Below are 22,959 nucleotides of genomic sequence, written 5' to 3'. Positions count from 1 at the left end.
AATAAAACTTATTTAAAGAAAGAAAGAGACAGATCGTTTACTTGGTTACAATCTAGGTAATTGTTAATGCCAGACAAGTAAAACTCACTAGAAGTCTCCTTTAGGTGGAGAAGTCTCTTACCGCAGTTGAAGCACTCAATTACAAAGCTAAATAGAGAGAGAACAAAGCTCACTAAAAATCTCCTTCAGACGTATTCTCTACTGTTACACATTTATGTGGAAATGAATGGGAAAAGTGTGAATGCTATAGTTGACACAAGGGCTATTCATACCTTTGTGTCGGCCAAATTGGTGAAAAATTATGGGTTGTCAATATGCAAATGCCCAAGATATATCAAATCGGTGAATGCCAAGATGTAGACGATTGTATGCATGACTTATAATGTTTCTTTAACTATTGACACTTGGGTTGGAAAGGCAAATATGATGGTGATTTCACTTAAGGATTTTTAAATAATCATGGGTATTGATTTCTTGCGAAAAATAAAAACAATGCCTATGCCTCACTTGGACGGAGAAATGGTGATGCATAAGTTAAGTTCTTGCTTTGTTCATTGTGTGTATCCTTATGACAAGGGTCAGAACAAGCGGAAGACAAACATCATATCTGTTGTGTCACTAGAGAAAGACTTAAAGTGGAGTAAAACAATTTACTTGGCTACCTTAATCGACATCAAACCTGACAAGAAGGTCGAGTTGCCTGTTGATGTCAAAGACATTATGATTAAGTTTGAAGATGGGATGCCAGTGGAGTTGCAGAAACACTTGCCAACAAGGAGAAATGTCGACCACAAAATCGAATTGTTCTTGGTGTTGTCCCTCCTGCAAGTCTCCTATACCGTGTCTCCTTTTGAACTTACTGAATTACGCAAACAATTAAACAAATTATTGGAGATAGGGTATGTCTGACCATCCAAGACTCCATTTGGCGTTCCATTGTTGTTTAAAACAAGCAAGATGGTTGCTTAAGGATGTATGTGGATTATCGGGCATTGAACAAAGTGACGGTAAAGAATAAGTACCCTGTTCCTTTGGTGCATGATCTATCGGACAGATTAAGTACGGGAACATGGTTCACAAAACTTGCGATCAGGCTATTGGCAAGTAAGAATTGCGGAAAGTGATGAAGCAAAAACAACATGTGTGACTCGTTATAGTTCCTATGAGTTTCTTGTCATGCCATTTAGTTTGACAAACGCTCCTGTTACCTTTTGGAATTTAATAAATAAGGTGTAGTATGACTTCCTTGACAATTTTGTTGTAGTTTATTTGGATGATATTGTAATTTATAGCAAGTCGCTGGAAGAGCACTTGGAGCACTTGAAGATGGTGCTAGATCGGCTGAGGAAGTATCAACTCTATGTAAAGTGGAAAAATTGTGAGTTTGTTAGCCAAGAAATAATGTTCTTGAGAAATATAGTCAGCAATTTCCCTGTTCAGATGGATCCAAAGAAGGTGCATGCTATTGTTGATTGGCAACCTCCTTTAATAGTTTATGAACTACGATCATTCTTGGACTCAGTAAACTACTATTGTAAATTCATTGTTGGTTATTCAAAGAAGGTTGCCCCATTGACAGACTTACTGAAGAAGAATGTGTGGTGGAAATAGTCAGATGCATGCAAAGAATCTTTTGAGAAATTAAAGGCGGCTATAGCATCTGAGCTAGTGTTGCATTTGCCAAGTTGCCTTTTAAAGTACATACTGATGCTTCGAATAAAGCAATTGGTGGTGTGGTGCAAAAAGACCATCCAGTTGCCTTTGAAAGAACAAAACTCAATTCAGTTGAACAGAAATATTCTGCACATGAAAAAGAGATGGTTGTTGTTGTTCATTTCTTACAGGTTTGGAGAGTTTACTTGTTGAGAACAAAATTTTTTTATGAGAACTAATAATGTGGTTGACACTTTCTTTGCCACTCAAAAGAAGTTATCCCCTAAACAGACTTGTTGGCAAGTGTTTTGGCAGAATATAACTGTGTGGGAGCACAAACTTGATAGGTATAATCAAGTTGCAGATGTATTGAGTCGGAAAGAAGTTTTCCCCACTTTCTACTCTATCACAAGAGTAGAATCAGATATGCTAAAAGGATAAAGTCTATGCAAATGATATATCTTATGGGAAGTTTGTGTAGCAAGTAAAAGATGGGACAATATGGTGGTAATGGATCGAGGATGATCTCCTGATTTACAAAGGGGGAAATCTTTATACCTACAGTGGACAGTCTATGGAGAGAGTTGCTAAAGGAAACTCATGATCTATAATGGGTTGGTCATCTCGGTGTTGAAAGGATGTTTGTTCTTTGGGCCCATTCTTACATTTGGCATAAGATGGAAAATGACGTGGAAGCTTATATGAAAACTTGTCTAGTGTATCAAGAAGACAAGATTGAGTGAAAGAAGGAAGCGGGATTACTCCAACCGTTGCCTATTTCAAAAAAAACCCTTAGGTTTCAATTTCTATGGACTTTATTAGCGAGTTCCCAAAGGTTGATGCATGTCTTCCATCATGGCAGTGGTGGATAGATTCTCTAAATATATAGTATTTATTGTTGCTCCTTCGGCTTGCCCTTCTAACGTTGTTGCTGAAATATTCTATTGCAACATGGTAAAGTTTTTTTGTTTGCCTAATGATATTGTGAGTGATAGGGATATGAGATTTTGGACTTCCTTGTTCAATATGATGAGAACCGATCTCAAATTCTCTATCGCTAACCATCCGCAAATTGATGGACAGATAGAAAGAATTAATCATGTACTTGAAGAGTACTTGCGCCATTATATTACAGCAAGTCAGAAAAATTGGTAAGAGTTTCTAGACAGTGCATAATTCTGCTACAATTTGCATAAGTCTTCAGCCACGAAAAGAAGTCCCTCTGAGATGGTGTTGGGAGAGCAGCCAACAACTCCTACGGAGATAGCCAAGCAAAAATATGGAGGGAAATGCCCTGCAACATATAGATATGCAAAGGAAAAGCAAGAGTTGCTTGAGGAAGGCCAAGACAGTTTGAAAAAAGTTACAAGAGAATGAAAAAAATATGCTAATCAGAGGCGAAGACCCTTAGAATTCTCTATTGAGGACAAAGTGTTGTTGAAACTCACTCTTCAAATCTAGAAGAGAATTAGTAGCAAAAATACTCATCGAGGACTAATTGCCAAGTATGACTGACTCTTCGAGATCGTGGAGAAAGTGGGTAATGTAGCTTATAGGTTGAATTTACCTAAAAGGTTAAAGGTACATCCTACATTTCATGTAAGTTTCTTGAAGAAATTTCATGTAGATGAAACATATCCATCAAGAAACAGTACCAAGAGAGCTCCACCAGTTGTGAGAAATTAATTCACCGATGATGTTGGGCAGATCTTGGACCACAGAACATTCGGAATGAGTAAGAAAAATACAAAGACAGACTTCTTGGTTCTTTAGAAGGGAAAACCTAAATCGGAGACTACTTGGGAAAGAGATGTTACACTTTGGCAATTTGAAAAGCAAATTGAGGCATACATATAGAAGCGTTCGACGAGGACGTCGAGTTCTTCTTTTGGTCAACGAGGACATCAAGTTTTTCTTTTGGAGGGGCTCCTTAACTCGTTGGCAAGGCTAGGCATAATAATTGACTCGTTACTCCTTTAATCCAACTTATTGGGCATGTGCGCAAGGCATGGTAAGCAACGATAGAATTTGTGATAGTGCGTGCGGGCTGTCCAAGAACAAGTCGAGCAGGAGGTCGACCTGCTTGACTTGGTGATGACGAACAGATGCAAAGATTGGACATGCAGAATCTAAGCATTTAGCCAAGTAAGGCTTGCAGAAAAGGTGAGCATGGCATGCGACGAGCACATGCAATGCAACACGAGGGATGTAACAACGAGAAGGCTATTTTCGCCTAAGTCCGTGGTGCAAGAGTTGGGCCATGCATCAGGCGTGCCGGGTTGCATTTGATATGGTGTCAAAGCAACCAGTTTGCAGAGCCAGGCCTGGGCCAACACAAAGGTGCAGGCTGATGTTTGGCATGGTGCTAAAGCAACAAGTGATGTGGACAGATAGTCAGGACATATGATATGTGAGGTGAAACTGCTATGCAACCGCTTGTAATTGTCAAGCCAACTTCTACCTATACATTATAATTAGGTAATATTGGACCATGACTAAGCAGAGAAGAATGTGTTAGCAATCTCTCAAGAGTCCATTTTGTAATCTTTTATTATGAATTCAAAAGGTTGGAAGTTTTTTCTACACGTGTAGCTAGTTTTATATCTTTATCTCATGTATTCTCTTATATTTTGATGGTGTATTAGTAGGCTATATCAAGTGTTAGATATGGTTGCCGCACAGATAAATTTTAAGATGGAAATTATCCCTGTGACACTAGGCTGTGCATTTGAGTTTTTTTTTCATAATCTCTCCTTGAGCAATTATCCCCCGTTGATCCGTCAAATCGCGATCCCAGATCGGATCGGAACATAGATATTTAATTTTACAATTATTTGGCGCGTGGTTGGAAGAATTCCAACCGATAAGATATCGAATCGCACTGGGGTCAAACAAGCACTTGCAATGCGATGAAAGTCAACTAAAAGCACTGGAGGATTTTTTTAAAGGTGGGTTCTGGTCAACCACCCAACGGACGGAGGTCCTTTGCACAAACGACGAGTAGGACACGAAATCACGGATTTAGGACACCAAGGACAACTTTCTCAGTGGTAGGAAGTTGCAAAGAAAGAAACTAAACTCTGTCTAAAGTTTTTTACAGGGTTAGGCTTCGCTATATTTGAATTAATTAAATATATAAATGAGTAACATGAATTCACTTAAATATATAACCAGATTCGTCCACCACGTGCCGAGAAGAAGGAGAATCCATGACTGTCGTAGTATCGTAATTTATTTATTTATTTGTTTTGAATGAAGAGTTAGTAAATTAACAATTTGGAACGTGGATACCTAAACCCTAGCGGGAGATCTTTTCCAAATCTTTATTCCATCCCAAAATTAAACAAAAGATTTAAACGGAATATATATAAATATAGAAGGTGTGTGTGGGTCGATGAGCACCAGCCAACGGAAAATATGACGAAGATTCCGTCCGGTCCAATTCGGCGTGTCGCCTCGCCGCATGATGCGGTACGCGATGAGTCGTATTCGAATATTTTCTCGGCCTTTTTTGCCCTTGCTCGGTTTTACTGAACCGGGTCGCCCCGTTCGTCCTCTTATCCATTCTTGCGTATAAAAATGGACGTCTCCGCTGTCCTCTTCTCTGCGGCTTCCGGCCTCCTTCGCATCAAGGAGAGAGAGAGAGAGAGAGACCGAGGAGCAGTGAGAGGGACGGGGCGGTTTTGAGGATAGGATGGGATCGACGACGACGCAGATCGTCCTGGATCTGAACGCTTTTGCCAGGAGAACAGTCGGAGGGTTCCTCAACGACGCGGCGGAGGCGGAGCTTGGTGCCGGAGATGGTCGGATGACAAAGATGAAGGAGTGCGTGAGGATGCTAGAGGAGGAGAGGACAAAGACCGAGGCTTTCAAACGCGAGCTCCCGCTCTGCATGCTTCTCCTCACCGAAGGTTTTTTTTTTTATTCCGTTCTCTTTTGAGATTCTTGATTCGGCGTGGGTTTTGGTTAAAGGTGTGATTTTTATGCTGTTTTATGCGAATAATTTTGTGATACAGTGATCGAAGGGCTGAAGATGGAGATGGAACAATGGTCGCGCGAGAGATCGGAGCGCCCGTTCGAGGAATTTATTCCGACTAGAAGTCGGTGCAAGGAAGAGAGAGGGGAGGACGAAGCGGATTTCAAGGATAAGATGAACTGGATGAGTTCTGTTCAGTTGTGGAGTGATACTTCCAGCGAAGAAAAGAACGATGATGACAACAAAAATTCAACAGAGGTACGGAGCAGAAATTTGAGCCCTTCTTGTTTTTATTTATTCCTCATTTCTCTTCTCCCTAAACCGAATTTATTTTTTGTGCCGGCGACAGAAAAATGGAAGATCAAATCGCCTGGTCGAGGAACGACAGAGCTTGTTCTTCAACTCTACTACCCGTGGGGCTAGCTTTTTGCCCTTTAATGGCACATCAGCTCCTACAATGAAATCCAAAGGGGAGCTGAAGCAGGTGTTGGTGTCTCCTGATCTCTCCCTTGTGCCGACTGCGTCAAAGAACTCACCTTGTTCGCTTTCATCTGCCGCCGAGGAGCATTCTAGCGGTGGGTCGGGATGTGAGGGAGTGGCTGGATCTCCGATGTCGGTCCCTGCTTCTGTGGGCGCGCACCTAAGCTTACAGCTTCAGCCGCCGCCAAGGAAAGTCCGGCGATGTTGGCCACAGGAGCTGCATAGCCGGTTTGTCAATGCTCTCCAACAGCTTGGTGGAGCTCAAGGTGAGATCAAATTCTGACCTTTGTAGTTTTTCATATCTGTAAATGGTGGTTTGAAGCAATACACACTGATTCATCTCCAATTGGTTCCGATGCAGTGGCGACTCCGAAGCAGATAAGAGACTTAATGAAGGTGGATGGCCTCACCAACGATGAAGTGAAAAGCCATCTGCAGGTACCCACTAAATTCTACATCTGCTGCCTTGTGCATTCCTGATCACTAATCTTTTGTTGGTTCATGATTGTGGTATAGCATTAACACGATCTTCCTATCTTTGATTTCAGAAGTACCGATTGCACACGCGAAAGGCGCCTAAAGTTTCTTCTATCGGTGGCCGACCGGTTGCTGTTTTAGGGGGAGGTATGTGGGTTCCCCAAGAGGACTGCACCTCTTCACCTCAACAAAGTGTCTCACAATCTGGCTCTCCTCAAGGCCCCCTCCAGCTAGCCGTTTCGAATAGAGCACACTCTTTTGCTGGAGAAAGTTGCGGGGAAGAAGATGAGAAGTCAGATAGTTATACCTGGAGATGAGAAGTTAAGAAAATTTATAATTTTGTAGGTTCATGAGAAGAGACCGGCATATTTTTAACTTCGAATATATGCAAGGATATCAGATGTTTTGTGAGTTGTTGTATGATCATATTCAAAGGAATAGTTTATGCCCAGAGTAGGGGAGTCTTTGAGCTCCTCAGATGAGATCTTGGAGAGCGAGCAGATTTCTCCAACCAATTTTTTCTTTCATTTTATTTTTATTGTAGGATCAATTGAGGTGAACTAAGAAAATGTTCAACATCTCATAAGAGTAGTTCTACTGGTGTTGGATATGATTAGCCTTAATTCTGCTGAAGCTTGGCCTAGTGGGCTATCCCTTCTTTTTTGCTTCTTTTTGGTATTCTTTTGTTTGAAATGCAGATTTATTTGATCCTGCTGTTGTGAGCCAGTTCATGGATTTAGCGTGTACCTGATGGTCTGGTCTTCAACTATGCTTTGTTGAATGCATCTCCAGCTGTTGATCAAACAACCTCATTCCACAGTTGATGTGTTGAGCCTTGTCGTATTCTCGCTGTGGATAAGCATGAATTGCATACCAGTTCACGTGGTTCTTTTGTTCACGTCGTCGCCATCTGTAGACGGTGAAAGGCACTTAGGTTGAGATCAAATTCACCCTTACCCTTCAAATTTCTAGCATCCAGCCGTGGTTGCAGCTTAAATCTAATCAAATATAGGTGATACGATGTATAACAGTGGGATCCGATAAGATTGAGTAATCAAAAATTAAAGAGGTGTGACAGTCAAAAATTAATGAGACGTGACAGTCAGAAGTTAAAGGGACAGGGTAATCAACAGATATGGAAAGAGGAAGTAGGATTGTGTGACGACGGCAGCAACATGATTTCCGATCGGATTCTCGCAAGCCAGGACTCTCGATCTGAGATACCTTAGCCACCCGGTGGACAGTCGGTATAACACTTGACCTGGATCTGACTGGTCGAGTCTCATAACTTGGTTGTATCTGGGCCTAGTTCTCTTAGTAAGCCAACTCTCTGTCAGTCAACTTCCGGTCGGCTCTTTGACAATCTCTCCCCAACTCACGTCCCCCCTAGGTCTAGGTCAGGTGTTATACCCGATTGATCATCTCGAGCGACCTTATTCATACTCGGTCGGGATAAAAGGTACTACATGACAAACAGGGTTAGGGAATCATAATTGACTGTTAGAGAATAACTGTGACGTGTCAAATAATATGCCAACGGTTTGCGGTCATATGTGAATGGAAGTTTCCTTCAGCCTACCGGAGGATGCCACGTGTCCTCCATCACTCGACAAGTCCTGACACTCGTTATTTTCTGACATCAGTCATACTCCAGAAGGTACGCACTGTCATATAAAAAGGGAGGTCATCTCCCTTACGCAGGTACGTTCTCTCGCACATTCGCACCTGTCTTCTACTTTCTTTCTCCTTCGTACATTATTCTTCTGGGGAAAAAGTACCTGACTTGAGCATCGAAGGACTTGCTACGGGAATTTTTTTCCTTGGTTTCTGGCCTCTAACGCCCGTGTGCTTGTCTGAGTGTGCGCAGAGTTTAGGTACCACCGGCTCAGTAATCGTCGTCTATCAGCACCACGTGGGAGTCCATTTTTGGAAGCGCATACGAGAAAGATGTCTTAGTCGCCCCTCCGTCAAAGCCAACAACAACTCATCCGGTTTTCATCTGACTCAAATTCCGGACAGGATCAATAGATTTATAGATTTTATGATCAAAATAATGAAATCAAAATGAAGATCAATGTAACTCACTACTCAATTCAACCCGCTGTAGAAGAGAAAATCTAAAGAGAAAGGAGAATGGGCTCGAGGGGCTTGTTTGGAGGCCCACATCATTAGTTGAGAGGCTAAGTAAAGAATTGTATCTTTGGGCCTCAAATCTTTCGGGCCCATAATTCACTTCCTTCCCCAGGAAAAATCTCAGCAATAATTAGCCTAAAAATACAGAAATCAACTTCTTTATTCCTGGAAGAAATCAAGTGAACGTAAGCAATGAATTCACAACACGGAATCGATGAAAAAGAGAGAGAGTGCATACTTTTCTTCCTAGATGTTCGTAATCTTGCTGCTGGATTTTCTAGCCAAATTCAGCAAGAGAAGAGTAAGCGATGGGGCTGGAGTCGGTTCCAGATGCCGACCTGGAAAGGCGACTTTAAAGAATCGGTCACCTAATTATATACGTGGGAGTGGCTTCGTTGGTCCAGCTGTTTCCATGCCCGCCCCAGCTTTCAGATTCCCTGTCTGTATTCCGTACTCGTATCATTCCACCGGGTGGGAGTGGGATCGAAGCGCACGGCGGCACGAGGTTGAATACAAGTGTGATCGACAATCGACATGAATGCATCAAACTGTTAGATTCATCAGTGTGTAAGTGTTAATTTCAAGTGCGACCGAGAGGAATCCTAGGAGGTCAACGGATCTTAAAAATTAATAATGATGAAGATGGACAGGTCATCAAATATAATCAAGTTTATACATATTTAGATTTTTTTGGCGGTGCTGAATTCATCCACAGATCATCATCCTCCACTATAAGCAATGAACATGCATCCACGCAGCGCCCGCCTCTCAATAGTAGAGTGAGACCTGTTCCCACGAGCTGTGAAGAAAGCGAATGAACGTGTGAATTATGCGCCACCTACGAAGTTTGAAAGGTATCAGAATCGTGTGCCATTACAAAGCTGTTGGGATTTTTATATATAGAGATGGATTTGCGGTGTTGATTTAATTAACCGTTGGATCTGGTTAGTTATCTTGATGATGAATGGATAATTTTAACTGGTTGAGTTTGGTACGACGGACCTTGTTCCATTTAAACTCTCGACATCTCCATTTGGATATCAAAACACTCATTCGAGTAATAGGCATACCCTTCTAGGTATCGTCGTTATTGACTTAATCTCATCGGTCGTCGAGTTATCCTTTTAGATATCGATACATCCTCTTTGGATAAACTTATCTCTAAAGATAAGAGTATTAATTAAGGTCGAGGTGAAGACTAGATCTTCTTTCTTTAAGATGATATTATCCTGCCCAAGTGTTCATGGTTTATCGACAATTGTCTCCTAAGATACAACGGCCTATGTCTCAAAATGAGAGCACACCAAAATTTTAAGTCATGTTGAATTTTTGAAACCCTGAAACTCTTAAAAAAAAAGGAGAGAGTGGAGAACTCAAGAGGAGAATTCACAACTTGAGAATTGAGGTGATGTTTGATTGATGGGTTTGGGAGTGAGAGAATGAAATGATACTAAAAGATATTATTTGGATTGTGAATTTGTAATGACAATTTGAAAATGATTTCCAGATTTATGGGAATCAACCAAAGTCATATAACTAGGTGAGTTTCATTTTCATTTCTATTCTCATTCCATCTTACTATTAAACTCTTACCCATTGTCATTCCAATTATTTAACCAAACTTCACTTGAGTCTTTTGAATCAAATGAATGAGGCTCCTTTTATAGGGATGAAAGTTTTACTCCCAAAAGATGAAAAGTTTATTTCAAGAGATAAAAGATATGGAATGCATCTTTTCACTTAAACCTTATCAATAGGTGTGTCCTTTCACTTAAACTTTATCAATTATTATTAATTAATTCATAATTGATTATTTATTTAATCTATTATAAATATTAATTAATTAATTAATATTACAATCATGATTAATCTTTTAATAAATTCATTAATCAATCAACAAAATTAATTCTAATTTCACACCCTTCAATAATTATGTATACTCGAGTTAGCATTCATGTAATCTCATCCATGAATCCAATTTGTGTGTGAGTCAAACTTCCGTCCGATCATATCGGATCAACCCTTCATTAGACATTAAATTCTCATTCACTCGATGTATTAGTTTACGATGGTCTATTCATGAAATAGTCGTCATATCCCTATTTAATTTATTGGTCACCAAAATAAATTTTCCATCAATCCCCTACATGAATAAAAATTATGAATAAGTTTTAAGTCTTAAACAAGAGTTTCATCGGAAGATTTTCACATCAGGAGAGGTAGTTTATGGCTTTGAACCTTCCATAGTGGAATATGATCGGATTTACTTGGCTGCCCAATGATCGAATTCTTTATTGTGTTCGTTTTGGCCATGGACAAAACTTGAGATTCATAAGTGTTTTATTGAAGCGGTCAGTCTTCACACTTACATAGGTGATCTTCTATTAAAAGTATCTATAATATTCTATTATACCCTTTGCGTTATAATATAGGAATCATTAAGAACTTTTGTTCATCCTTTACTTATTTTACAGGTTGCATCTTTTGTATCCATAAATGAGTTAGAATAATTACTATTAGGTGCCTCGAATCTTGTAGCTTAATTGTCGCTTTTGAACCATGATCTTGGGATCTCCAGTCAACATGATTGGGCTACCATTACTCAATTTAAATGTTGAGGTTTAGACTCGTTCCTCGACATGCAATATAGTTGATTTCTCAATAGGCCTTTTTTAACTAGCAAATCTACACAATTCCACCACTAGAGATATATTCCTTTAATGGTATTAAGTCTTTTCAAGACTTATCATTTTACACTAGTGCTCTTCTCATAACTTCTTAGATACCATAATGTATAAGATATATTAGCACATATCGATGTATTTTATACAATTAATTCTCTGAGCTCCTAATTTGGGTATTTATATCTAAATACCCCCACATTCATTGGTTCAACCCCACATTTATAGTCTTCATTGGAAGGTTCGTAACCTTTCAATGCCTTATAGAGATTTTTTTTTATCTCACTGAAGCTTATAGTTTGCCAAGATGACAACTTCCCTTATAATTTTTAGATAAACCTAAAACTTATTAACATAACTTTTATCATTTTCTCAATGTTTTAGCCATCATTGTTGAATTGTGGTAAATGCGATATAGTCAATTATTAAATGTTGTTCTTTCTTGAGAAATATTTCTTGAACAATATCCTGCATTCTCGCTCTCAATCACCATAGATGATCTTGTTTAGATGATTTTTTTAACCACATTTCTAGTGTTTTTAAAATACTATAAGGTACTCAATCTTCCTTAAAAGCAAATCTCTATAACTCTAATTTTTTGATTTTACCAAGTTAAAACTGTGGTTGTCTAATCAGGATGATGATCAAGATTACACTTATTCTAAAAAATGTTCAATCTAGAAAATATACATCACTTGATCTTCTAATTTCACCGAGCTAGAGCTATGATTGTTTGATTGGAGTATTGACTAAGATTGCATTTACTATTCAAGAGATACTCGATTTAAAAAGTATACATCCCTTGATCTTCCAATCTCATCAAGCCAAACAATGGTCGTATGATCGAAATGTTGGCCAAGATTGTTTTAGTCTTCACGAGACACTCAACTCAAGAAGTATACCTCCCTTAGTCTTCCAATCTCATCGAGTTAAAGTTATGGTTGTCTGATTGAAGTACTAACCAGGATTGTATTACACTTCGAGAGACACTTGACTCAAGAAATATACATCCTTTGGTCTTCCAATTTCATCAAGCTATAGCTATAGTTGTCTAATTAGAGTGCTGACCGTGATTACATTTATTTTTCGAGAGAAAGTTGACTCAATTTCTTAATCAATTGTAACACATGTGATGCAATCCTTATAAATCATCTATTTTTACCTCCACTTAGGTCTCATTGAGTTAGACTCAAATCTAACTTTTTGCAAGTGGACTTGATCTTCTATATGAAGACTTTCATTAGCCCTCTTTTTGGATAGTTTAAATTCACTATTCTCAATTTTGTGATATTAGTTAAATGACCCCCACAAAATCTTGACCATCGTTGTTAAATTATACCCATGGTATAATTTTATCGTCCATCCTTTTAAGGCATTGTTGTTGGATAGGAAAATTCTATTCTTCCTTGTGAATAATTCTTCCATCGCTTAAGGTTCACTTTTAGATGCATTAGGACATCTTTTGATGGTAACTTTACAAGTTATATTTTCTTCAAGTAATATAGTTTTTTTTTTCTATTATATCACTTGAAGACGATTATGGAGAATTTCTTTTATTTCTTTCCAGTAGAAGTAGGACCCACGGTCGCCATAACCGTGAATATCGTTGGAATTTTTATAAAGAGATGGATCTGCAATGTTGATCTAATAGTTGGGCCCAGTTAGTCATCTCGACGATGAGTCAATGATACTAATCGGTAGAGCTCGGTATGGTGATGTGGACCTTATCCCATTTAAACTCTCGATATATCTATTCATGTATCGAGACACCCTTTTAGATAATAGACGTACTCTTATTGATATTGTCGTTACCGACTTAATCTTATTGGTCGTCGAGTTATCCCTTCGGATATCGACACACTCCTTTGGATAGACTTATCTCCAAGGATAAGAGTACTAAGGTCAAGGTGAAGGGTATGTCTTCTTTCCTTTAAGACGATATTATTCCGCCCAAGTACTTACGGTTTATCGATAATTATCTTCTAAAATACGACTTGCATTTTGAAATACTAGCACTCCAAATTTTAAGCTCTGTCAAACTCTTGTCAAACTCTTGTAGCCTTGAAACTCTAAGAGAGGAGAGAGAAGATAGATGACTCAAAAGGAGAATTCACAACTTGAAAATTGATTATTTTGAATCATAGGAATGGAGTTGCTTTTATAGGAATTAAGGATTACTCCTAACAGGTGAAAGGTTTTGAGATGAAATAACATGGGGTGTATCTTTTCACTTAAACCTTATCAATAGATGTGTCTTTTCACTTAAACTTTATTAATTATCATTAATTAATTCAATTAATTAATCTGGCCAATTATTACTTAATCGGTTATAAATATTAATTAATCAATCAATTAATATCACAAACAGATTAATCTTTTAATTAATCAATTAATTCATCAATAAAATTAATTATAATTTCACACCTCTCAATATTCCGAATACTCAAGTTAGTGTTCCTGTCAAGGGTGGAACTGGGATTCAAAAATACCCGGGGTTAATTAACCGTTGATTATAATGGATACCATAAATTAATTAATTTAAAAATATAAATAAAATAAAAAATTATGTGAATATTAATTTTATAAAAATATGTAATAAAAGTATTTAATATTTAATACATTTAAAATCATTAAACAAAAATACCATTGAAATTGTGCTCTTAATCAACAATATTAGAATCAAACTCATTAATTATTATTTCATTATCAATTTTTTAATTGACTCTCATTCAATGTAGATAACCATAGAATTTGCTAAAAATAATTCTTCATCTTATTATGAAGAACTATTTTACTAAGTTTTATAGTTAAAAAATTATTCTGTACTATAAAAACGAGAAGAGTTAAAATAAGATGAATTAGCTTGTCAATTAAATAAATATATTAGATTCAGTATATAAAGTAAAAGATGTAATTATAATTATCAAATATCACACCAAATGAATTATTTGTTGGATATTGGGGCATAAATGGACCAATACGATTTTGAGGAGGAAAAATCGGAAGCCATCAATTGTTGAAAGTCGTAATTGACTTCAAAATTGAAATCTACGTTTCGCGTAGATAGATTTAGACTAATAATTTGCTCAAAACCGATTAAGGGTGAATGAGAAATTAATGTTCAAAGTCGGCCCAAAATAACGTTGGTTATTCATTAAGGAAATGCAAGGGAGAATAGTCCCACATCGGAAATTTCCGATGTGCATTCCTTACTTATTAATGATGTTGAGTTATTGGAGTTAACTCAGAAAAGTACCAGGTACTCTCTGCTCAGGGGCGAGCAGGTGCTCGCACCTGTGAGCCCGCCACCCGCCACGCGCGCAATGGGCGCTTTGTAGGCGCACTTTGCACTTTGCACTTTGCACTTTGCACTTCGCGAGGAGCATTGAGGAGATTAAATTTATGCTCCAGGTGACATTGCAGTGCCTACATGGCACTCGGGTGACGTGTCAGGCTAGTACCTGACATGGCAGTGCCTATGTGGCATCCTCGTGGGCAAAGAGAGATGACTGGACAGTTGGTTGGGCGAACGGATGGCAGCCGTTGATCAACGTTGATCAAAGAAGTATGGTGGATCGCTTGTGATGCGATCTAGAGCATTGGATCACAATGAGTCACGATCTGACGGCTTGGGATGAGACATGATCTGAAACATCGGATCAATGGATCCAGATCCGATGGCTGATAGATCTGAGGGTCACAACTCTTAGATCTGATGGATGAGATTAAAGGGGCTATGTGAAGGGTTATAACTCTTCAGTCCGGACGGCCCAGATTAATCCACCCAAAGGTCACACCCCTCCCTAAAGCCTCTTCCTTCTGTATAAATAGAACCCTCCAGATTGGAATCAAATCACTCAACTTAATCTTCTCTTCCTCAAGTATTCACTCACTCATCTTGTGCATTCAAGAGTCCAAGAAGCCTACGAGAAGGTTCGCTGGTCTCGGAAGTCGGAGTGCTACGATTCCGAGACGATTGTCGTCGTTGTATCTTGGGAACGAATTGCAACAATCCGTTAAGCACCGTAGCGGAGCAATATCGTTTACGGAGATAGTGTCGAACACTAGCCTCGACGATCAGTTTGCATACTCCGGAATTTACCGGAACAACAGTCGTAAACGATATTCCGTACAAACTGATATGGCTACCAACGACGTTCCAACCGCCATTCCGACCGCTGTTCCGACGGCCGTTCCGACCGCCGTTCCGACATCCATTCCGCACGGAGAAAAGCCGGAGAAATTCACCGGAGCCGACTTCAAAAGATGGCAGCAGAAGATGTTGTTCTACTTAACAACGCTAAACCTTGTACGGTTTTTGCGTGAAGACCCGCCAGTCGCTACGGACGGTAGCAAGGCTGCTTGCGATACGTGGACGCACGGAGATTTTCTGTGTCGCAACTACATTCTCAACGCCTTGGACAACACGTTGTATAACGTGTATTGTTCATTGGAGACAGCGAAATCTTTGTGGGAATCGCTTGAGAAGAAATACAAGACCGAAAATGCCGGACTGAAGAAATTCATCGTCGGCCGGTTTCTGGATTTCAAGATGGTGGACTCAAAGAGCGTCTCATCTCAAGTCCAAGATATGCAATTAATACTGCATGATCTGGACGCCGAAGGCATGAAGCTGAACGAGACATTCGCAGTTGCTGCGGTAATTGAGAAGCTCCCTCCGTCATGGAAGGATTTCAAGAATTACCTAAAGCACAAGCAAAAGGAGATAGGGCTGCAAGACCTGATCCTGAGGCTACGAATAGAGGAGGATAATCGAAAGTTATCCGACTGCAGAGGAACCAAGCGGACTATAGACGATATGTCCAACCTGGTCGAGCCGAACGCTAAAAAGCCGAAACAGTTCAAGAAGAAGGCACAAGCGAAGAAGTTCAAGGGATCCTGCTACAACTGTGGAAAGGCAGGACACCTGTCCAAGGACTGCAGACGCCCAAAGAAGCCAACCAAGGGGCCAAAGGATGCTGCGAATCATGTCGCAACCTCTCTTGAGGACTTGGATCTCACTGCGGTTGTATTTGAAGCCAACTTGGTGGATACCAACCCGAAGCAGTGGTTCATTGATACTGGAGCAACTCGTCATATCTGTTCCGATAAGGCGATGTTCTCCAAGTATACTCCGATAAATGGCAGGAAGCTCTATATGGGTAATTCCACGACGTCGCCAATTGTCGGACTCGGGAAAGTTGTTCTGAAGATGACGTCCGGAAAGGAGCTAACACTCATTGATGTACTCCATGTTCCCGACATCAGTAAGAACCTAGTTTCTGGAGCGGCACTAGTTAAGGCCGGATTTAGGCTAGTGTTCCAGTCAGACAACTTTGTACTTACGAAGAATAATATCTTCGTAGGAAAGGGGTACCTAGAAAAGGGTCTATTCAAAATGGTTGTAATGCCTGTACTCCGAAATATTGATGGTAATAAAATAAATGCTTCCAGCTATGTTGTTGAGTGTTTTAATTTGTGGCATAATCGACTCGGACATGTGCATAATAATTCTCTTAAACGTCTCGTCAAATTAAATTTATTACCAAACGTCAATGTTGACGGAACACACAAATGTGAAGTGTGCGTGGAAGCAAAAATGACGAAACTACCTTTTCATTCGGTGGAAAGGTCAACGACTCCTCTAGAGTTAATACATAGTGATCTATGCGACTTGAAATTTGTGCAAACTAGAGCAGGTAAAAAGTATTTTATTACTTTTATCGATGACTGCACAAAGTTCTGTTATGTCTTTCTTTTAAGAAGTAAAGACGAAGCCCTAGAGGCATTTAGAACTTATAAAACAGAAGTTGAAAATCAACTTGACAAACGAATTAAAATAATTCGTAGCGATAGAGGTGGAGAATATGGTGCACCGTTTAATGAATTTTGTTCATAATCTGGCATTATTCATCAAACAACGGCACCTTACTCACCTCAATCGAACGGTGTTGCCGAACGTAAAAATCGGACACTAAAAGAGATGATGAATGCCTTGTTGATAAATTCAGGCTTACCTCAAAACTTGTGGGGGGAAGCAATATTATCGACAAATCACATTCTCAACAAAATCCCTCATAAGAAAAGTGATAAAACTCCTTATGAACTATGGAAAGGCCGCGAGCCATCGTACAAATACCTGAAAGTGTGGGGGTGCTTGGCAAAGGTCGAAGTACCTAAACCAAAGCAAGTAAAGATCGGACCTAAAACGTTCGATGCGGTATTTGTCGGATATGCCCATAATAGTAGTGCATATCGTTTCCTAGTTCACAAATCGGACATTCCTGATATTCATGTGGGAACAACCATAGAATCTCGGAATGCAATATTCTTTGAAAACGTATTCCCAAATAAGAAGGGAAATGTTGAAAATGATAACAACGGAAGTTCAAACGAGAATGTCGTTACCGAACTTAGCTGTTATAAAAGAACTATTGACGATCAAAACAAAGAGCCACGTCGTAGCAAACGGGCTAGAGTTGAGAAATCGTTCGGGCCAGATTACATGACTTTCATGTCAGAAATGGAACCAAGAACATTAAGTGAGGCTCTCTCTAGTCCCGATGCTCCAATGTGGAAAGAAGCTGTCAATAGTGAGATTGAGTCTATCATGAATAATCATACTTGGGAATTAGTAGACCTTCCTTCTGGTAATAAACCATTAGGTTGTAAGTGGATACTAAAACGTAAGTATAAAGCTGATGGATCAATTGACAAGTATAAGGCCAGACTTGTAGCCAAAGGGTACAAGCAAGAGGAAGGCCTTAATTACTTCGACACCTACTCACCAGTGACAAGGATTACGTCCATACGAGTGCTAATAGCCATTGCAGCACTGTATGACCTTGAAATACATCAAATGGATGTTAAGACTGCGTTCTTAAATGGTGAGTTGGAAGAAGAAATTTATATGGAGCAACCCGAAGGGTTCATAGCTCCAAGAAATGAGAAAAAGGTGTGTCGACTTGTTAAGTCGTTATACGGACTTAAGCAAGCGCCTAAACAATGGCACGAAAAATTTGACAAAGTAATGAAGTCAAACGAATTCAGAATAAATGAATGTGACAAATGCATTTATGTCAAAGACACACCCAAAGGCTATATAATCGTCTGTCTGTACGTAGACGACATGCTAATAATGGGCAGTAATCATGATGTAATCATGACTACAAAGAAAATGTTGACCAAAAATTTCGATATGAAAGATATGGGTCAAGCAGATGTTATATTGGGAATTAAAATTCTCAGGACATCAGAGGATAGTTCTAACACAATCCCATTATGTAGAATCGTATTGAAAAGATTCAATGCGTACGATCTTTCTACTGTAAAACACCTATGGATCTAAGTCAACACTTAGCGAAAAACCATGGTGAGACCATATCGCAGTTGGAATACTCTCGGATAATAGGCAGTTTGATGTATCTTACAAACTGCACACGTCCGGATATTGCCTGTACGGTCAACAAGCTGAGTCGTTTCACCAGTAATCCAAACGACGCCCATTAGAAGGCATTGATGCGAGTTCTTAGATATTTGAAATATACTATGAACTATGGATTACATTATGGAAAATATCCCGCTGTGTTGGAGGGATATTGTGATGCTAATTGAATATCAGATACAAAAGACTCCAAATCCACTAGTGGATATGTATTCACGATCGGTGGGGGAGCAGTATCTTGGAAATCCACTAAGCAGACGTGCATTGCTCGGTCAACTATGGAATCCGAGTTTATAGCACTAGACAAAGCAGCTGAGGAAGCTGAATGGCTGCGGAACTTCTTGGAAGATATTCCGAGCTGGGAAAAACCTGTACCTGTCGTACTGATCCACTGTGATAGTCAATCGGCGATTGGAAGGGCACAGAGTAGTATGTATAATGGGAAGTCAAGACATATACGTCGTAGACATAATACCATTAGGCAGTTGATCTCGAATGGAGTGATTGCAATCGACTATGTTAAGTCCAAAGATAATTTGGCAGATCCTCTTACGAAAGGGTTGAGTCGAGATCAAGTATACTGCTCATTAAGAGGAATGAGATTAAAAAATCTACAACTGAAAACGACTGAAGTGGAAAACCCAACCTTGTTGACTGGAGATCCCAATATCTTGGTTCAATGGGACAACAAAGTTTCAAAAGTTGTGGTTCAGCACAGGAGATAGTTTATCTCTATCTCAATCCTAGGATGAATTTGTGCTGTCCTACCTCATGTAGTGAGGTTAAGCTTATGCTTTTAGTGACTTCTATACCTTATAAGGTGGAGTATGGTAGGATACTCTTGATATAAGTGTCACCTATGTGAGTGTGAAGACAGACCGCTTCAATGAAACACTCATGAATCCAAGATGGTGTCCATGGCCAAAACGGAACCAACCATGAGAACCTAAAGTAGGTGAGATAGGTCTCTGTGTGGGTGTTATTGTCTTAGTATACACAAACAGCTGAGCAGTTCAAGACATCACGTTCACTGCGCAGCCTAGTATACTCGATAGCATTCCACTACGGAAGGTTCAAAGCCACAAGCTACCTCTCCCGATGCAGTGACTTATCGATTGGACTCTTGTAAAGTGTCGACATGCATACACGCATTACATTAATTTCCATTCATGTGGGGGATTGTTGGATATTGGGGCCTAAATGGACCAATACGATTTTGAGGAGGAAAAATCGGAAGCCATCAATTGTTGAAAGTCGTAATTGACTTCAAAATTGAAATCTACGTTTCGCGTAGATAGATTTAGACTATTAATTTGCTCAAAACCGATTAAGGGTGAATGAAAAATTAATGTTCAAAGTCGGCCCAAAATAACGTTGGTTATTCATTAAGGAAATGCAAGGGAGAATAGTCCCACATCGGAAATTTCCGATGTGCATTCCTTACTTATTAATGATGTTGAGTTATTGGAGTTAACTCAGAAAAGTACCAGGTACTCTCTGCTCAGGGGCGAGCAGGTGCTCGCACCTGTGAGCCCGCCACCCGCCACGTGCGCAATGGGCGCTTTGTAGGCGCACTTTGCACTTTGCACTTTGCACCGTCGCGAGGAGTATTGAGGAGCTTAAATTTATGCTCCAGGTGACATTGCAGTGCCTACATGGCACTCGGGTGACGTGTCAGGCTAGTACCTGACATGGCAATGCCTATATGGCATCCTCGTGGGCAAAGAGAGATGACTGGACAGTTGGTTGGGCGAACGGATGGCAGCCGTTGATCAAAGAAGTATGGTGGATCGCTTGTGATGCGATCTAGAGCGTTGGATCACAATGAGTCACGATCTGACGGCTTGGGATGAGACATGATCTGAAACATCGGATCAATGGATCCAGATCCGATGGCTGATAGATCTGAGGGTCACAACTCTTAGATCTGATGGATGAGATTAAAGGGGCTATGTGAAGGGTTATAACTCTTCAGTCCGGACGGCCCAGATTAATCCACCCAAAGGTCACACCCCTCCCTAAAGCCTCTTCCTTCTGTATAAATAGAACCCTCCAGATTGGAATCAAATCACTCAACTTAATCTTCTCTTCCTCAAGTATTCACTCACTCATCTTGTGCATTCAAGAGTCCAAGAAGTCTACGAGAAGGTTCGCTGGTCTCGGAAGTCGGAGTGCTACGATTCCGAGACGATTGTCGTCGTTGTATCTTGGGAACGAATTGCAACAATCCGTTAAGCACCGTAGCGGAGCAATATCGTTTACGGAGATAGTGTCGAACACTAGCCTCGACGATCAATTTGCATACTCCGGAATTTACCGGAACAACATTATTTTCCTAAAATTCACAACAATAAGTTTTTAAGTCAAAAATTTAAAATTGAAAATTCATGAACATCATCTTCAAATATCATCGTGACTCAAATAATCACATTTAAATATTCAACATAATTTTAAAGTTATCGTATTTTATCTCAAAACGCACAATTTAAGAATCTACAATAATAAACTAACCAATAAACAATCTTAGCTCGATACATGAGTTAAACATCAAACTAAATCAAAAAGATAAAATTCTCACTCAAACAAGCCTACAAATCGAGCAATACAAGCTGGAATCAAGTTTCAAAACTCTTAAAATCACAGCTAAATTGATTAGGCAAAATTTCTAACAAATGACCATATAAAAAAACTCAAACCAAGGATCTAGAATCGAGTTGAAAACTCCTCAAAAATGAAGCAAAATTAATTTGGATCATAATAAAGTGGTCACGCGATGGTTTTGCTAAAATTATGGTCAAAAACTCGAAGGGAGGTGATGGTTATGATTGGGTTTGGTTAGGAATTTTCCTAGGGTTCGAATACACACATCACATAATCCAAACTCTAGAAAATCACTGATGAAATGAAAGAAATCGGAAAACGACTTACGTATGATCTACACGAATTAAGGTTTTGTCTTTCACCATTTCTTACTAAATATTATAATTCAAGCTTTTTCCAGTAGGTTTTTTTATGGTAATTGATTAGAAATCGGAAGGGAGAGGGAGCTAATGGAAATAGTTCATGAGTTATGGGGTTAGATAAAATATTAATCAAATGAGATGTAAAAATTAGGTGGGGCTAAAGCCCACCCTAGCCAATGGGTGGCTCCGTCCCTAGTTTATGTAATCTTGTTGTGTCCAAAGGATGTTCACATACTTTCATAATAGCATGATATTCTCACTTTGAGACTAAATTCTTATAGTTTTACTCTTAGGCTCTATTTAAGAGGTCTCGTGCCAATGAAAATATCTTACATTCTTTTAAATCCATGAATTTTTTGATATCTTTATGTGGGACTTTGATTGTATCCCATCAAATCTCTTCCATGAATTCAACTTAATTAAGTGCGAGTCAAACTTTTATTAGATCATATCGGATAACTCTTCATTAGACATTAATTTCACATTCACTTGAGAAATTGATTTAAGATGATTTACTTCAAAATAGTCATCTTATACTATTTAATTTAGTAGTCACTAAAATTAATTTTCCAACAAAATCTACCTTCCTCGATTGGACCACTTGCTATACAGAGGGCCGATCCGCATGCTGAATCAGAAAGATACTCTTTACTGAAGGAAGAATAACTTCATTAATTCAGAAAAAAAAAACAGACTTTACGAATTGGACCGCTGGGCGCTGGCAATTGCATTCAAGTGAAATCCCACCAACTCATGCAAATATATTGATTAATTAACAGAGGAGAAGATGAGGAACACGCTTCGTTGTTCTAATAAGCAGCTAGCTGGATAGCTAGCAAGCTTCCGGTCTGATTCTTCCATCTCGCCCAGCCATGCGTGCAACTGCAAGAAGAAGAAGCTGCAGAAATGCGCACTCAACGTGGTACTTTTAATTTAACGAAGCTTCCCAAATCTGACCGGGCGAGCCAACCGGCTAATCAAAAGGCTGACCGCGAGATTTTGAAAAAGTTCGGTTCCCGCATCATCCCACGTCAGCTGCCCGACTCCCTCCCCGAGCAACCAACCAACCAACCAACCTTCCCACCGATTCCATGGCGCACCCAAACCACACACGCAATCTGTCACTAGGACGCTAGTGCACTCTGCCGCGCT

At 39.6% G+C, this 22,959-nt stretch overlaps 1 protein-coding gene and 1 long non-coding RNA gene across 4 annotated transcripts; one reads left to right on the top strand and one right to left on the bottom strand.

Annotated features, from left to right (window-relative positions):
* Positions 1 to 5,238: 5,238 nt before the first annotated feature.
* Positions 5,239 to 7,068, top strand: LOC122029705 (transcription factor NIGTH1-like). Its single transcript, XM_042588802.1, has 5 exons — positions 5,239 to 5,564; positions 5,670 to 5,887; positions 5,979 to 6,375; positions 6,471 to 6,547; positions 6,658 to 7,068. Exons 1-5 carry the CDS (start codon positions 5,348 to 5,350, stop codon positions 6,901 to 6,903), a joined length of 1,155 nt encoding a protein of 384 aa, XP_042444736.1. The 5' UTR covers positions 5,239 to 5,347; the 3' UTR covers positions 6,904 to 7,068.
* On the bottom strand, positions 6,070 to 9,055 carry LOC122029707. Of its 3 annotated transcripts, XR_006125159.1 has the most exons (3): positions 8,958 to 9,050; positions 8,672 to 8,884; positions 6,070 to 8,585 (listed from the first exon to the last, which is right to left on the bottom strand). It is a non-coding gene; the product is annotated as an uncharacterized LOC122029707 (long non-coding RNA). The 3 variants fall into 3 exon arrangements; XR_006125158.1 differs by having other exon boundaries at positions 6,070 to 8,854; positions 8,958 to 9,055; XR_006125157.1 differs by having other exon boundaries at positions 6,070 to 8,884.
* Positions 9,056 to 22,959: the final 13,904 nt, after the last annotated feature.

Source organism: Zingiber officinale, chromosome 10B (genome assembly GCF_018446385.1).
Source record: "Zingiber officinale cultivar Zhangliang chromosome 10B, Zo_v1.1, whole genome shotgun sequence".
Lineage (NCBI taxonomy): Eukaryota > Viridiplantae > Streptophyta > Magnoliopsida > Zingiberales > Zingiberaceae > Zingiber > Zingiber officinale.
This window is presented reverse-complemented; position numbering and strand designations above follow the sequence as displayed.

Coding starts and splice junctions, on each gene's coding strand:
- LOC122029705 (XM_042588802.1), top strand. CDS start 5,348: ATGGGATCGACGACGACGCAGATCGTCCTGGATCTGAACGCTTTTGCC. Junction 5,888..5,978: donor ACAACAAAAATTCAACAGAG/GTACGGAGCAGA, acceptor TGCCGGCGACAG/AAAAATGGAAGATCAAATCG. Junction 6,548..6,657: donor AAGTGAAAAGCCATCTGCAG/GTACCCACTAAA, acceptor CTTTGATTTCAG/AAGTACCGATTGCACACGCG.